The sequence below is a fragment of the Phymastichus coffea genome, unplaced genomic scaffold, assembly GCF_024137745.1.
Source record: "Phymastichus coffea isolate CEN01 unplaced genomic scaffold, Cenicafe_Pcof_1.1 PCOF00014, whole genome shotgun sequence".
In the NCBI taxonomy this organism is placed as follows: domain Eukaryota; kingdom Metazoa; phylum Arthropoda; class Insecta; order Hymenoptera; family Eulophidae; genus Phymastichus; species Phymastichus coffea.
The window spans coordinates 4,118,300-4,136,364 of record NW_026706825.1 but is presented as its reverse complement, the minus strand read 5'-3'; the positions used below and the strand labels follow the sequence as shown (position 1 = coordinate 4,136,364).

At 36.0% G+C, this 18,065-nt stretch overlaps 1 protein-coding gene across 1 annotated transcript in view; it reads right to left on the bottom strand.

Annotated features, from left to right (window-relative positions):
- Nucleotides 1–897: 897 nt before the first annotated feature.
- The window catches only part of LOC131674343 (ephrin type-B receptor 1-B), an 819,189-nt gene continuing 802,021 nt past the window's right edge, over nucleotides 898–18,065 (bottom strand). Inside the window, exon 12 of the mRNA XM_058953013.1 lies at nucleotides 898–4,834. Within this exon, the coding sequence (XP_058808996.1) occupies nucleotides 4,570–4,834 (265 nt within the window). The 3' untranslated portion in view covers nucleotides 898–4,569. The remainder of the gene's footprint in view (nucleotides 4,835–18,065) is intronic.

The window sequence follows — 18,065 nt, the reverse complement described above, 5'->3', positions numbered from 1 at the left end:
AATTCATTTTTACAAACTTACGTTAATAATTATTTTCGCCATTTTTTATCACGATTTCTCATATAAAGCTCTATTCTACAATTAAGAAATATGTATTTTAATTGCATTTAGCTTATTATGATGAGTTTGATTATGAACTATAAATATATTAGAAAATTTTACGTAGATGACTCCGGAACTTTTTCTACATTGTCAAAATTGTTCTAGCATGTCTACTTTTTACAGGCTTGTTAATCTCGTCCATGGATTGTGATGCGTCACCGTAATTATTTTTACTTTACTAGAATTTGAACAATGCGCCTCGCGCGCTCTTATCTACATTTTTGTTCTCCATAATCAAGTTAATAAAATTAAACTCGATTAATAATTAATGATTAATTGTTTAATTAATGTTATGAAATATTTTATCAGCGAAAGAAATTTTACGTTTGTAAAACAGTTAATAAATAAAATTTTTTAAATTTAATAATCATTAAATTAACTATTTATAAACATAATTTTTAACACTTGCATTTTCTCTTTGATGATCACTAAGATTAATTATGAGGGAATCTCAAGATCGAATAGGATCGAATCTGAAACAGCTACATAAAGCTGTTCGTGATTAAAAACATTTCTTCGTAAATCTATACCAATTTTATCAAAGTTTGACCTTGCACTTTAGTTACTGTATTTGCAAAGACTAATTTAACTAGAAACTATCTCTGGAATAAAAAAGATTATACATCTTCACAATATAAAGTTATACGAAAAAGATGCGTCAATTCCACTTCTTAGAAGCGAACACTTCTGACTTATAGTTAGTTTTCAAGACTTTTGTCAGAGATTATAAATGATGCAGAAGGATCAATAGCCTCTCAATTTTCTGCTTTCTAACAATAATCAGAGTGGACGAAATAGCATTTTTCTCAAAACATATTATTAAAAAAATTAATTTTTAAAATAAAATATAATTTACGTACATACAAACATTTTGAATAAAAATATTAAAAAGATTTTATATATTTATATTTAAGTGAAAACGGAAACTAGTATAATTTTGAATACACGTTTTTAAATTAGATTAAGTTAGATTAGGTTAGATTCAAATAGAAACATGCACACTGCATCAGCTAATCGGATAGCGTTTATCTTCGCTTGTCAACATCCGGTCATGACTTTTTTATAAAGAGAATTGTCTTTGTAATTAGGCAAATATTTTCTCGTAGTGCAAAGACTTAATCTAAATTACTTGTAAAGAATTTAGGTCATAAAAAATTAAGTTAAAGAAAAAGTTAATTATAATCAATCACAGATCGAGAAAAAATTGGATTTGGATAGAAATATAAGAGCAAATATATTCAGAAAATCAACTAAATCAATGAAAATAGTACATTTTGTTACTAGTGCAAGAAAGTTATTTCAGTCTTGTGTGAACGTTTGTGCCCGAGTAAAGTAAGGGTAATGAGGCTACATGAGGCTGAAATCACTTTCTTGTACACATATCTCACTTTATTTTTCGATACAACGTATGTGGGACAAGATTTTGAGCATGCTCGATTTCTCGAGTGTGCGTAAAGTCGAATGCCCACGCTTAGAGTGTCAAGAAGGAAATTATAGCTTTTATATTATATAGTTCCTAGTTTCTTATCTTAATATATATTATTTTGCAATACAAAGTATGTCGGAATCTAGGACTTACAGATTTTGAATTCAAATTGCAATAATTAATAATTAGTTATCTAAAATAATTTTTGTTGTCTAGTTTCATTACGATGATTGTCATTTAGTTACACAAAACGCTATTCGAGCCATTTCGCCATAACTTATGAATGTGTTCATGCATTTTGCCACTTTTCTTACCTGGTTTATTTTAATTTGGTTCTATTTCTTAACAAAAAAATGAATAAATATATGCTACGAATTATTCAATTTTACTACTTAATCGAAAAAAAAATTAGTTCTAGGATAAGTTAGATCCAAATTTAGAAATATTGCTGTGTTATTATTATTATTATTATTGTTATTATTATTATTATTATTATTATTATTGGGTTATATTGTAAAAACCTGTTTTTTTGAAAAAAATAGAAAAAGGCATAAGCTTGTAGCTTAATTTTAGCATAAACGGTTGCGTACAATCGATGCATAAATATTTTGTTCGGAACCAGTTACAGTTTTTTCTGATCGATACACTAAATATTTCTTTTGTTTCATAAATAGAATTTTCTTGTTCTATTTGCATATTATGTTTTTTTAAATACTATTTAATAATATGGCACCGATAAAAAGTTAGAACGTAAGAACACATAGGAATATCAAAATGTAAGATACGATCTTATGAGAAGTTATATAGTATGTATAAAAGCCTCACGAAGAAAAAAATTTAGTAATTTCACTACGTAACCTGTTACGTATCTTATTTAGTGAAGAATATCAGAACCGTTTCTCAGTTGTTACTGAATAGGCTCTTCTTTGGGATTTATGAAGTGGCATGAGTTAATATATTTTTTATATTGAATATACTAGCAAATCAAGTCTTCTATTAAACTGAAATAACTTTCAAGATATTTGATCTATTTCGATTCATGTGTTATAAATAACCTGTTATAATTCAAGTCCTAATAATCTTTCTATTAAAAATTAGATACAATGATTTGCTTGAAAGTTAAATTGATAATTCAAATAGAAAAGTGAAAATATAAATTATTATTAACGTTTGAAAATAAATTTTAGAATTTGAAATTGAAATTTTTTACTAAATTGAACGATTTGATCCAGCTATCTATTAGCATATTTAAACCATACTACATTGATTAATTACAATTATCCCAGTTTAAAGAAAGAATCCACTGTTTAATGAATATTCAATATATACCATGTATTTAGCCCCGTAAAGTCTGCACTACAGTCTATATAGCAAAATACCGATACATACAAAGTGTTAGTAGAAACCCACGTGCATGAAATTCCTTGTAATTTACATATGTTACCAACTGAAACTGATCATTTCTAACTAGCATTCGTTCTTATAATATATTCTTAATGATTTTTTATAAATGAAAGTTCATATTTTTTTATAAATTGAATTCTAATGATCAGGAAGTACTTTAAAAAGCATGTATTTTATTATATATCAATGTTCTATGATGAAATGTTTGGCATGCAAAGCGTCCATGAGTTTCCAATACTAACGTATACAATCATATTCAAGCTTTTGATGCTATTTCATTTGAATTTGATAGAAATGAAAAGAAAATATAATCAACGCCATCTGCATATTATACTGACATATGTATGCCTGTGTGTAGGCGTGCGCGCGTGTGTGCGTGGTTGAGTGTATGCGTGCATGCACGTCTTTTATGATAATTATACTAAAGTATAGAGTAAATAAAATTATATTTAAATCGAAAGACGTATCTTATTATTTCTATCACGAATACCGTGTACCAAATTTTAATTATCATAATAATCTTTGTGTTCCTCTTTTGAGTCAAAATCAAAATGAAAGGTATCCAGTACCAACTCTTCTAAAAAAGTAAGAATTTATTGCATCCTCCGATAATATGCATAAAACAAAAATAACTATTGTTTTTTCATTTACTTGTAAATTATGTTTGATTGAAAATTTCATTTGAAGATACAGGTCATCAGATTTTGAATGATATATATAACAGTTTCACTTGATTCTTTTAAACTGCAATAATCACTTAAAGCCAGTGAGTATTATTTGACTCGAATGATTCGAATATAGTAAAACATCTTATCATTATAAATAAAATATTATTTTGAGTACTATTAATTGTTAAGATATTTGTTAAACTTATGATCACTAGTAAATTATTCATCATACGCTATATAAGATAATTCGATCCGGTTTTTGTTATTATTATACACAGTCGGTATAAGAGATCTCTGATGGTATTTTAATACTTGCTTTCTAATCCTAACAAGCATTTATTTTCATTGATAATCTAAAGTTCTCTGGCTTGATCTCAGTGTAGATCAAAATTGTTTCAAGTCTTTTTATTTTCAAGTTCATTCAAATTTTGACGGAATAACTAAGTTATTATGAAATATTAAATTTGTTAAATCTTACAAATACCTTAACTGAGAAGTTAATAAATACTGGAATATTTGAATCAACATTAAAAAAATCTTTTTTTTATTAAATTTCTACTGGTATTAATCGTTCTACTTTTAGCCATTTTGTAAAAAATACTTAAATAAATATTTAATTTTACGTAATTATGAATAACTTCTCACTTGAAGGATTACAACGGTTTCACTCAAAGCTCAGTAGATCCTAATTCAGTGGGTATTCGTTAGAAATTCCACTCACTTTGAGTGAATTATTACTTGAAATAAAATAAATTATATACATAGTGAATAACATGGTCATTCTACTTAAGTTCGATTTTCGATAAACATCACAAGAGTTGCCTATTTTTTAAATATACTTCAATAAATTTAGTGAAGTTATTAGTCGATTAACGATGATCATAAGACTGGGTGAACTAATCGACTCATTTAAAATGGCAAGACTATGTTTTAACTGCATGATTATATGTAGCGTAGTTCAAGGGCAAATTAAACGAGGAAACCTTGTGAACTCGCTGACAACTGGGTCCTTAGGATGGTTACACTATTCATAATTTTCTTTTGGTGGCCGACAAGGGTGATTCCTAGTGCGGTGAGTTCTTGAACCGTTAGTCTTGCTGCTGCCTCTAAAGTTGTAAACCCTGCACGCTCAAAATTTCCTGCATAGCGAGACATCTTTATTGAAATCAGCCACTCTTCTACCGATGTAAGTTGTGTTAGATCAACTGCATCTGGCGCCAATGGATTCGTGCTCCTGTCAATTATATAATTATTATTGCATTTGACATTACAATCTTACATTATATTTTATTATTATTAATATACTAACTTAATCTTAGATATTCTTAGTTAGCTATTATTATTAAGTATGTCGCTAGTATGGTAAAGCATTTTTATGAATAACAAAGATAAATTGTAAAAAGGTACTAAAAATCAAGTAAATCAAGTAAATCATTGAATTTGCTTTTATTTTTATATTGAGACGCTGAGTTATATCAGTAGAGCTGACAAGAAAGGAGACGGGGAGAGCAACACGCAGAAAAGTGGGGAGAGGGAGCGAGGCGAGAAAGACGGAATGAGTCGCTTTGCACTCGATACAAGTGAATCTCCCAGTCCCATTAGGCCAAGCAATAGGGATTTTTTTGTGACATAATTCTGGACAGGTAACCAACAGTGCTATCGTATAGAGTATGTCCCTCTCTACAATTTGACATACTTTTAAACTCTCAAATATTGTTCCGGAATTTGTTATTAACAATTTTAAGCAAAAAATCGCACTTTTTTGGTTTTTTCATTATAACTTTGTAAATAATGTAGCGATTGCAATAGTGTCAATGTAAAAGTTGTAGGTAATTGAATAATGAATAAAATAAGCTTTCGCGTGACTTTGTAACATCATTACAAGCCGATAAAACTCGGGAATCTCGGGAAATTTCGGACTTGTAAAAAAAATTCAAAACAATAGTAGCTGGATATATTCGCTTTAAGTGAGCGAATTCCTGATTCTGTGCAACAGTTAGTTTTTACACAATCAGCGTTTAAACAAATTTATGCGAAATTTTTCGACGCTTCCCCAATCAAAATGGCAAGTTTAATTTCAATTGAAAAACAGTTTCGAAAAGTAGATGTTTTCCATTTTAAAATGTATATTCTGGTTATGGAAAGAAAATATGAAAAATAGACCAGAAATGACACTTTCAGCTGAGCGCACTGAAATAGTCGAGTGGTGGGGCTAGCAGTGACAGAGGAGATATGCATATATACAGGGTGTCCCACTTTAACTTGGACAGTAGGATCACTCAAAACTTTACAAAAAATTCGAAAAATGTTGTAAGTTTCAAAGGGAGTAAACTCAGGATGACCTCAAGCTTACCTTGAACTTTATTTTCAAGGTCATTTCAAGATCAACTTTGTTTTTTAAATAGGAATCCTTATGTTTGACTCTGAATTCGGATAGAGCGAGAGTTTCTATCTTCATATAACCTATTATGCGTGAAGTCCGAGAGACCTTTCAAGGTCAACTTTGTTTTTAAATAGGAACCACTATTTTTGACCACGGATTCGTATAAAGCGGGAAAATTTACCTTCTTATGACCTATTAAGCGTGGGGTCCGGAAGACCCTTCAAGGTCATTTTAAGGTCAACTTTGTTTTTTGAGCTTGCATACTGCGATAAAAGTAATTTCTTCTACATCCCCCAAGCGTATGTTGGGCGGTTCGCTGGTTCGCTATGACTTAAGTAGCCAAGTGGCCTGACTCATAACTGGCTGCTTACCTATAATTCATATAGCGTGAAAGCCGCGGTTACCACTGTCCAAGTTGAAAAGTGCAGTGGAAAAGGGGATCGTCAGATACAGGTGTCACGTGGGAGTTTCTTATAATATCCATAACTTGAGAAGTTATATTCAAGAAGAGTAAAGGATATTTTCTTCAACAATTAAAAAATTTTTCACTCGCGAATGATTTAGAAAAATAATTTTTCGATCCTAGAGTTCTCTGTGTATTAGAGGACCTTGTGAGTTTAGTATCTGCAAGACACATCAACCGATCGCCTGCTTAATTACTCAAGAGTTTTGTGTTAGGTGTCCCAATTTGAGGTAGCTCCAGGATAAGTATGTTTTATTGATTATTATTGACACAGAATTACTAATAATCAATTTATCTTATGAAATACTTTTGTATGTATGTATGCAGAATGGCTAACTATACTTCCAATGAAGTAGTTGACGATAGGTGAATGCAATAGGAATTACAAACTTACTGTTCTGACCTACCCCGAAAGAAGTGATAAACATTGAAAGAAAATCACGGAATAATTCACTGCATCGTCAAAAACAAAGGAATAGATTCAAAAATAATAACGATCCGAGGTTATTTACAATTCTAGTATTGGTTAGATAGTATTGGTTAGTATTCGTTAGATCGAAAGGCAAATAGGAACCCCCAGAATTACAGCTCATAGATTATTAAAATCTGTAAGATACCATCCTTATCACATTAATCTGGTACAGAAATTAAGCCCAGAAGATCATGTACTCAAGGTACAATTTTGTAGATGGGCTCTTGACATATTGATTGAAAACCCCAATTTCATTGGAATATTGGTTTCAGTGATGAACAGTAACGGGAGGATGAATAGGTATTACAGTCATTATTGGTCACCAGTAAATCCACATTAGTATCGTGAGGTGCTCAATCAACATCGTTAGCATATACCAACTCATACATGTAAGTTCCAATATGGTCAAGTGATTGGGCTTCACTTTTTTAAACGGACTATTGATGGTCCAATGTACTTTGCATTTCTCCAGAATAATTTACCAAGATACCTTGAGAATATTCCACTTGTATTTAGATTGAATTTATGGCTTCAACAAGATGGTGCTCCTGCTTACTATGCTCGTATTGTGCGAGTGTTCTTGAATCAGCAATTTCCAGATCGATGAATAGGGCGCACTCCTAGGTCACCAGCCTGAATCGCGTGGCCTCCTAGGTCATCGGCCTCAATCACGTGGCCTCCTAGGTCACCGGACTTATCCCCTTGATTTCTTTTTGTAGGAATATATGAAAAATGTTGTTTTTAATGAACCTCCAACAACATAATTGGATATGATGGATAGAATTAGAAGAGCTTGTGAAACGATAACTCCTGAAATATTTACAACTATGCAGCAAAACTTTTGCCGGCTATTACAGTTGTGTTTGGAGAATAATGGTGGACACTTTGAACATTTAATTCATAATTAAATTTATGCATTTCTACACGGTCTTGCCTTGACTGGCAGGATCTCTACATGATCTTGTCTTACTTAGATGAATCATACATCAATGTACACACACACATGCGCGCGCGCGCGCACACACACATACACATACACACACCCACACACACAAAACGTCCCCTAGGGGCTGTAAGACCTTGTACCTGGTGGGAAGGCTGAAGCGCTGAACTTAAGCAACCAGAACCAGGGATTTTACGCTATCTGAATTACTCATTACTGAGGCAAGCGGCCAATTGTGAGTCTGGCCCCTTAGCTGCTTAGGTTAGAGCAAACCAACAAACAACCGAACACACGCTTCAGTGATGTAGAAGAAATGACTTTTATCGCAGTATGCAAGCTCAAAAAACAAAGTTGACCTTGAAATAATCTTGAAGGGTCTCTCGGACCCCACGCGTAATAGGCTATATGAAGGTAGAATTTCCCGCTCTATTCGTATCCAGGGTCAAAAATAGGATTTCTTATTAAAAAAACAACGTTGATCTTGAAATGACTGAAAATAAAGTTAAAGGTCAAGTTTGAGATTATGCTGAGTCGACCCCCTTTGAACCATACATTTTTTATTTTGAAACATTTTTCAAATATTTTGCAAAGTTTTAGGTTATCCTACTGTCCAAGTTAAAGTGGGACAATCTGTATATACGCAGTAATACATGCGTAACGTATAGCATGCCATTTTTGGATTATCTACGATTATTTTGTAACTGTTTTAGCAATTCTACTTATTTCTCTCTCTCGCTATCTCTCTCTCTTTATCTATCTGTCTATCTGTTTCTCTTCTTCTGCTTTGCTCTTCTCTTTCATCACAGTCAGTCGTATTCAGCTGTGTTCCAACATTTGAACGTAAAGAGAAAGTGAATTGACGCTAACGGTCGTTGTGAATTGTTCAATCGTCGGAGAATTACAAAAAAATCAATATAAAATTGTTCAAGTAATTGCAAGTACACTAATCAAATTGAATAAAAATATACACATGTTGCAAGCGCGACGCATATATGGGCTATTTCGATTGACTTATAACCCTTAGGTTACAGATTTTTTTTAATTTGGCACAATTATTGTACACATGTAAGTGAGATTTTTCCCAAATTTTGATGTCGATATATTAATAATATCAAAAGTTATTAACAATTAAAGAAAAATAATAAAAAATTTTTAAACGGCTATATTTTAAAAGCTAATAAAGATATCGAAGTCGGATTTTTTTTATAATACTTATAATGCCTTAAAATTTCGAAATAATTACAACAATAAACAATAAAAAATTTTTTTTCGAAAGTTATTAACTTTTTGTTTAAACAATTGCTAATATCTCAAAAAGTATTTTTTTTTTTGAAAAATTCTTGCTCCTATGTATTCCTGAGGATTTTTGCTATCGAAATCAATCATAAAATTCAAGGGCCCGACATATCGGAAGGTGTAGCCCTAATTAGAAGAAAACGCCTCAGCGTAAGACCACGAAGATGTCCCGCTGCCGTTGCGACATACACCAAGGCCTCTTTTTTTGATTAGGGCTACTCCTTGCGATATGTCGAGCCCTTGAATTTTATGATTGATTTCGATAGCAAAAATCCTCAGGAATACATAGGAGCAAGAATTTTTCAAAAAAAAAATACTTTTTGAGATATTAGCAATTGTTTAAACAAAATTTAATAACTTTCGAAAAAAATTTTTTATTGTTTATTGTTGTAATTATTTCGAAATTTTAAGGCATTATAAGTATTATAAAAAAATCCAACTTCGATATCTTTATTAGTTTTTAAAATATAGCCGTTTAAAAATTTTTTATCATTTTTCTTTAATTGTTAATAACTTTTGATATAATTAACATATCGACACCAAAATTTGGGAAAAATCTCACTTTCATGTGTACAACAATTATGCTAAATTTAAAAAAATCTGTAACCTAAGGGTTATAAGTCAATCGAAATATCCAAGAATAACCCCACCCATATTACTATATATACGCGTACTCGTATCTCCTCTGCCGCTGATATTCCTACCACTTCATTATTTCGGTACGGTCAGCCAAAAATGTCGAACTTCCACGTCGTTTCTGGTCTATTTTGTATATTTTCTTTTCATAATCGGAATTTACATTTTAAAATGGAAAACATCTACTTTTCGAAACTGTTTTTAAAATTGAAATTAAACTTGCCGTTTCGACTGGGGAAGCGTCGAAAAATTTAGCATGAATTTGTTTAATTGCTGATTGCGTAAAAACTAACTGTTGCACAGGATCAGGATTTTGCGCACTTAAAGTAAATATATCCAGCTACTATTGTTTTGAATTTTTTTAGAAGTCCGAAATTTCCCGGATTTTCCGAGTTTTCTTGGCTTGTAATAATGTTACAAAGTCGCGCGGAAGCTCATTTTGTTTATTATTCAATTACCTACAACTTTTACATTGACACTATTGTAATCGCTACATTATTTGCAAAGTTATAATGAAAAAACCAAAAAAGTGTGATTTTTTGCTTCAAATTGTTAATAACAAATTCCGGGACAATATTTGAGAGTTTAAAAGTATATCAAATTGGAGAGGGCGATATACTCTATACGATAGCATTATTGGTTACCTGTCCAGAATTATTTCACGAAAAAATCCCTATTACTTGGCCTATCGGGCTTGAGTGAGGGATGAGGCCGGCGAGGAACAGTAATCGGCTGATTTTGGCAAGAGAGAGAGAGAGTATTACGTGAACTCAACTATTGCAACCGAAAATAAAATTAAGTTTATGCAATGCGAGCGATAAGTGGTAATGTCTGAGCGAGTCCTGAAGATATGCGCCAAGGTGAAAAAAGTATTGCTGAGTAGAGCATGGCTACGAATATCTAGGTGGCGAACGTTTCTATTATAATTAACAAAGCACCTCACTATAAAGTGCACCTGTTCTATTTTTGCACGCGATCAGCTATTCACAACCGCAGCGCTAGGTTACATTAAGACATGCCAACAGACAACACTGTTTCATTTGTGGCCGTCAATTCACGGAACAACACTTGAGCAGCATTACTCGTTCAGCGTAATCTGTCAACGGTGGATTCTCCTCCCTCTCTCTCATTTACTTATCGAATATAATACTTATCTAAATTAGCTTACAAATATTACAATTATATCACGATTTTCAATTGAAGTAATAACGTATTATGTGACGAGACGCGGACTTCCGGGTCCTCATTTTCGGTTTAAACCGCGCTGAACAGTACATATGGCGGTCTACAAACTGAAATCGCGGGAAGCCGATACGTTGCTTCGGTGTGGTCGAATTGAAATCGGCCATGTGAAAGTTGAATGCACAGGTAAGGACAGGATGAAATGCTGCCGTAAGTGTGGCGCATTCAGACACTACGCGACGGAATGTAAAAGCAAACCGGTTTGCCCACTATGCTCCGAGGCCCGGCACAAGGACGTCGCCCACCTTGCCGGAAGAGACAGGTGAGCCATGTTCCGAGCCGCACTGGAGAAGTGCAGGGGACGGGCCGAAAGACGGACAGAATTCAAGGAAACCTGAATCGAAGTAGGACCGCAGATATGCTTCTACTTTAGATAGCCGATGAATATGATGCGGACATTCTGATTCTGTGTGAACTATAAGGAGAAGAACAACCCAGACATACATTACGAATGAGACAGAGACCACTGCTATCTAGGTAAGGGGAGACACCCAATCTAGAGTCTCCAACGAGAGAGCGATCGAGTGGTGAATGAATGAAACGAATCGACGTGGATGACTACTGCTGGAAATGGCCGCATGGCTCGACCTAGCAGTAGTAAGTATGGGACATACGCCGACGTACAGACGGCTTTGGGTAGGATACTGTATCCCTAATGTCATGATGACATCGGACAGAATACTGCCACGACTAAGCAGGTGGTGGGTGATCGAAGACTATACAGTCAGCGATCACCAGTATATCGACTTCGAAGTGGTAGGACGGACAGTAACGAGACGAACGAGAACTTATCAACCTCCGCAGTGGAACCTACAGAAACTCGACGGATGAAAATTTTCAGACTTGATGACGCACCAGTTCCAGGGGTGAAAATTCCGCCCGAGCTGACAGGCCGACGACGAGCGGAAAGACCGATAGACGAGACGGCCAAACTAATAGACAGCTTGCGCAAAAGCACAATGCCGAAAAGTCGACAGATACAAAAAAGACAACCACAATACTGGTGGACGAACGAGATAGCCGAATTACGCAGGATATACCTGGCAAATCGGCGACCCGAAAGGGAAAACCTCCAGGCCGTATTCAAAACAGCACGGAAGACGCTGACGAAAGCAATATAGGACATTAAGACACGATGCTAGAGGAAGCTTTGCGAGGAGGTGAACGAAGATCCCTGGGAAACTGGGTACAAGATTTTGATTGGCAAACTAGGGTCCCGAGTTTCACCGGAACTCAAAGATGCCAAAACAACAGGACAGTTTGTTGACGGATTGTTTTCAACGCATTCGATTTGGACGAACGTGACAGACAACGTGCACGCACCGGTGCACCCTGCCTTTGCCTCTGAGGAGCTCACCAAAGCAACGAATGCGATGAAGACGGGTAAGACGCCAGGACCAGACGGAGTACCGGTCGAGATCCTCCGGCTTATGGCTCGTCTACGGCCGGAGATACTTGTCGACCTGTACAACATGTACTTGACGACAGAAACGTTCAGCGACCGGTGGAAAGAGGCAAGGTTCGTCTTTATCCCAAAACGTAGGAGCGATCATAGCACGCCTTTGGCCTACCGACCGTTAAGTTTACTTGACACGACTGGTAAACTCTTTGAACAATTACTGAGACCGAGACTGATGGACGCAATACAGACCGGAGGAGGTTTCTTAGACTTGAAGTTTGGTTTCAGGAGGGGTCGATCGATGATTGGAGCGATCCAAAAGGTGGTTGACTCTTTCCTGAAACTAGACAGACACTGCCACGTGGCGCGATCTATAGTATTGCTGGCGACGCTCAACATTAGGAATTCTTTTAACTCGGCCAGGTGGAGGGGTATCTTGGAGGCGCTAAAAAACAACTTCGGGATCCCACCATACTTGGTCCGGATTGTGGAGAATTACCTGAAAAACAGACGGATAATGTACGAGACGATCGAAAGACAGGTAATAAGACAGGTCACCGCTGGGGTGGTTCAGAGGTCTATACTGGGACCTGACATCTGGAATGGTTTATACGATAGCTTGCTTCGGGTTGAGATACCGCTCGGAGTAACACTCGTCGCCTGCGCTGATGGTGTGCGGCGGTGATTACGGAGAGGAACCCCGAGCTAACGCAGTAGACGTTTAATCAGACCATGAGACGAGTTGAACGATGGATGACAGACCACGGACTGCAACTTGCAACAGAAAAGACAGAACTGATGTTTCTAACGAGATATATACAGACGATACTACTCATGAGGGTGGGGACATACAAGATGGAGACCAAGAGGGAAGTCAAGTACCTTGGGGTAACTCTTGATACGAAGATGACCTTCTGGTCTCATATACAGAAAACAACTCAGTAAGCGGCAAAGAGGATAGCATCCTTGAGTCGCCTGATGGCAAATACGACGGGACCTAGATCAGGGAAACGGCGACTGTTAAGGGCGACAGCACACTCGACCCTTCTATACGTCGCGGAAATATGAGCAGACTTCCTGAACACAAAGAAATACTGTAAGTTAATGATGATGGTACAGAGACAGGACGCACTGCGAATCGCTTGCTCCTACTGAACAGTCTCTGCGCAGGCTGTTTTCGTGGTGGCTGGCGTAATACCCGTGGATCTTCTGGTCTTTGAACGCAAAAGGATCTACAGGAGCAGCGCGGACATAGGACGAGAGAACGCGGCAATCGCTGAGCGAGACAATACAATTGACATTTGGCAAGGTCGATGGACAGAGGAACGAGGTGGTAACTGGACGAGACGATTGATACGGGACTTGAGGCTGTGGCTCGGAAGGAAATTTGGTGATATAAATTTCTACGTCACCCAGCTCTTGAGGGGCCACGGGTACTTTCGACGGTACCTTTACAATATGAACAGACTACGAACACCTAACTGTAAGTACTGTGTACACAAACGAGACGACGCGGAACACACGTTTTTCGCGTGTGGCCGCTGGACAAGACTCAGACAGGAACTGGAAGGATCGGTCGGGAGCATCACCCCCGATAACATTGTGACCGTGATGCTACGTGAACTCAAATGGTGGCGCGTAGTCGCTACCTATACGGAAACTATACTGAGACGTAGGAACGTAGATGACTGCTTGACAGATGGCTGAGCAGAGGAAGTGACGCGATATAACGAGATACGGAGGAACGACACGAACGGACGAATACAGACGGAATCTCCAGTCAGAAGTAATATCAACATAGTCCCTGGCTGAAAAAAAGACATCAAGGAAGTGGCGATTTAGTGGGTGGGCTTTTTTTTTGAGATCCCACATAAGCCCTTAGTCAGCAAGACTAAGGGGAATCCGCAAAAAGGATTCCGCAACTCCTTGTAAAAAAAAACATTATGTGAAGCATTAGCTTTAGCAGTGACACTGAAGAAGATGATATTGAAATTACCACTGATGATGAACTGGTGCTGAAGCCTTAGTCTTCAATATTTTGCAAAGTAAAAGCTTTGCAAAATATAATACTTTAAAAATTTAATAAAATACTTTAAAATATAATACTTTAAAAAAAGTAAAAGCTAAAATAGCAATTTATACAAATAAAATAAGTCTACTGAATAACATATTTTATTGTATATAGTATAATCAAGGTTTCAGGATGAGAACTACATTGTTCCGCAATGAAAGTTAAAGCAAGGATAAATTATTAGCCAAATTTTATTTTACATAAAAATTGTTGATACATAATTGTTAAAATTATCTTGATCTTGAAATAATTTTGAAAATACCGTAAAGAACTTATTGTAAATCATCGTAAGATGTTTCTCGAAGAGCCTGTACACCTATATATGAATATATTTTCCATCTAATCAATATCATCATTAGATTAATGATTTACTACTTCAACATTCTTTATTTTATTGACCTTTAACCAAAAAAATTGTTCAAGATCATTATTTTGCTTCTCATCATAAGAGCTACAAATCTATCTAATCAAAAATAATCAAGAATTACGTTAGAATAGACCACAAAGCAATATTTTTTCAAAAAATTAGAGCTTTGATTATTGATATAAATACCAAAATTAAATTGACGTATATTCGGATTAAAAAAAAAAATATGTTTAAGGGGTGTTTCACCTCCTCGAAACCACCCCTGTCAAACTATCAGCAGGTTAATCCATCTAACCCTGGGATAAACAAGTTTAGTCGTTTGTTATTTCTAGAAATAATTTAATCCTATGCATGAGCGAACTACATCAACTAACCAACCTGCCTCTAACCCACCAAACCCCCATAAACCACCCTTACCGAACCACATGCAGGCTAACCCACCTAATCCTAGGAAAAGCAACTTTAGTCGTTTGTTATTTCTTAAAATAATAGAATTTTATACATAAAGCGAGTTATCCCAGCTGAATAACATACCTCTTATCCATCTACCCCTAACCTATCTAACCCCCACCCATATAAACCACCCTTACTGAACCACATGCGGGCTAACCTTATATAAATAGCAAAAAATAAATGTATTTCTTGAATAACATTCATGTTGCATAACAATGTGTCCCAAGTATTACAAATTTTATGTAATAATTATTATTTTCTTTTCATTATAAATACAAAAAAGATAAAAATAATTAATAACGGCTTATAAATATAAGATTTGAGACTGAAATAAATAATAAATAATTATTAACTATTTTGTTTTTTCGAAATTAATAATAACAGTTATAGTATCAGTTTTTTTTTAAATTTCGTTAGCAATGACCTCTATCAACTCTGCTGTTTTTGATAATACTATCAATGCTAGGTCATCAGCGAAACTAACTAACGATGCTCTGTTAGGTAGTTTCAGTCTCAGCAATCAGTCGTACATGCATATCCTCAAAAAGGGCCCCTTTACTGATCCCTGCGCACTCCCGCCGTCAGATCGACAGTTATTCTGCCGTTTTCGGTCACTATAACTAGTGCCCTATCCTTCAGGTAGCTATCTAATATCTTCAGCAGATAATGCGGCATCTTCTTCACTTTTGCGATGGATTGGTATATTCGCTCCCAGATAGCAGAGTTGAACACATTCTTGACGTACAATATCCCCCACCCCTATCTTATACGAGGTGTGTTCAAAAAGTAAGGTGACTTTGTATTTTTAAGAAAAAATATTTATTTATTTATCAATATTTATGTTGTCCCCTTCAAAGTACTCCCCCTCAGATACAATACACTTATGCCAACGGTTTTTCCAATCCTCAAAGCACTTCTCATAAGCACTTTTCGGTATAGCCTTGAGCTCTTCCAGCGACGCAGTCTTTATTTCTTCAATCGTTGCAAATCTCCGTCCTTTTAATAGGTCTCTTTAGTTTTGGGAACAAGAAAAAGTCACATGGGGCCAAATCCGGTGAATATGGTGGCTGAGGCATAATTGTGGTGTTGTTTTTGGCCAAAAAATCTCTCACAAGCAAAGATGAGTGGGCAGGGGCATTATCGTGATGCAAAAGCCATAAATTGTTTTTCCACAATTCTGGGCGTTTTCTTCGTATTGCTTCTCGCAAACGGCGCATAACTTCAAGATAATACTGTTTTTTGACCGTACGTCCATATAGTAAGAACTCCTGATGCACCACGCCATGGTAATCGAAGAAAACAGTGAGCAAAACTTTGACATTTGAACGAACTTGGCGTGCTTTTTTCGGTCTTGGCTCATCTAGGCTCTTCCATTGGGACGATTGGACTTTGGTTTCGATATCATAACCATATACCCATGATTCGTCACCAGTTATGACCCTTTTGAGTAAATCTGGGACGTCGTTGACGTCATTCAACAGTTCTTGAACTGTTTGTTCTTGCTCATGCGACGGTTCTTTTGGTCAAAATTTAGCAATTTCGGAACAAACTTCGCTGACACACGTCTCATGCCCAAAACGTTAGAAAAAATTTCATGGCACGAGCCAATCGATATACCAACATCCTCAGCAACTTCTCTGATAGTGATTCGACGATTTTCCAGAACAATTTTCTTCACTGCTTGAACGTTTTCATCAGTTGTTGACGTGCTTGGGCGTCCAGAGCGAGGCTCGTCATTGGCATCTTCCCGGCCATCTTAGAAGAGTTTGTACCACTTGTAAATATTTTTTTTACTCAGAACAGTTTCACCGTATGCCACCGTCAACATTTCAAGTATTTCGGAGCACTTTATTTTATTTTTTACACAAAATTTGATGCAAATCCTTTGATCCATATTTTTCGATAGCAAGAAATCGCCGAGCACGCAAAACACTTATAACCTTTACGCCTCTCACAACCAAACAAATAATGCTATACACTTGAAACTTGGTACAGATGTTCGGGAAGAGTGTACCAACATAACAAAACAAAAAAATCGATAATCGAAAGTACGTTGTCCGTGAAATTTGAAAAGTCACCTTACTTTTTGAACACACCTCGTATGGTAAATCCCAAGGGTCACGATTTATCGTCTCGATTAAGTCCTTCCAACATTTATTTTTGCTCGTAATGATTGCAGTCCGCAGGGTTCTTCTGGTTTGTTTGTAAATCTGCCGATCTTCTGTTATATTCGGTCGGTTTACTTTCCTCGCTTTCTGATACTTCTATCAGCACTTATTGCACTCTCTCCTCAGCTCCGCTAGCTGCTCACTCCGCCAGTATGCTGGTTTCCTGTGATATTGCACAAGTCTCCGTGGCATGGACGCGTCATGTGCTTCCGTTATATCCTGCATGAGTATTGCTGTTGTTTCTTCTGCTGTCTGTCCTTCCATGCTAGTTGTTATGCTGATTTTCTGTCCGAAGATTTCCCGATCCATTTTTGAGAGGCTCCACCCCCCTCTCACTTGATGCTGCTTCCGTGAATTTCCTGCAATTTGAACCAATATGTATCGATGATCGCTTAGTGGCTCTTCTTCTAGTACTTCCCACGATGTGATGAATTTCGTCGCTATCGTCGATGCAAAAGTGAGGTCCAGGACCGACCTGAAACATCCTCTTTCGAAGGTGTGGATGTCTGGTGTATTCACCACTATGAGATTGAGCTTTACCATCATTTCCTCTAGCAGGTTGCCTCTATGAT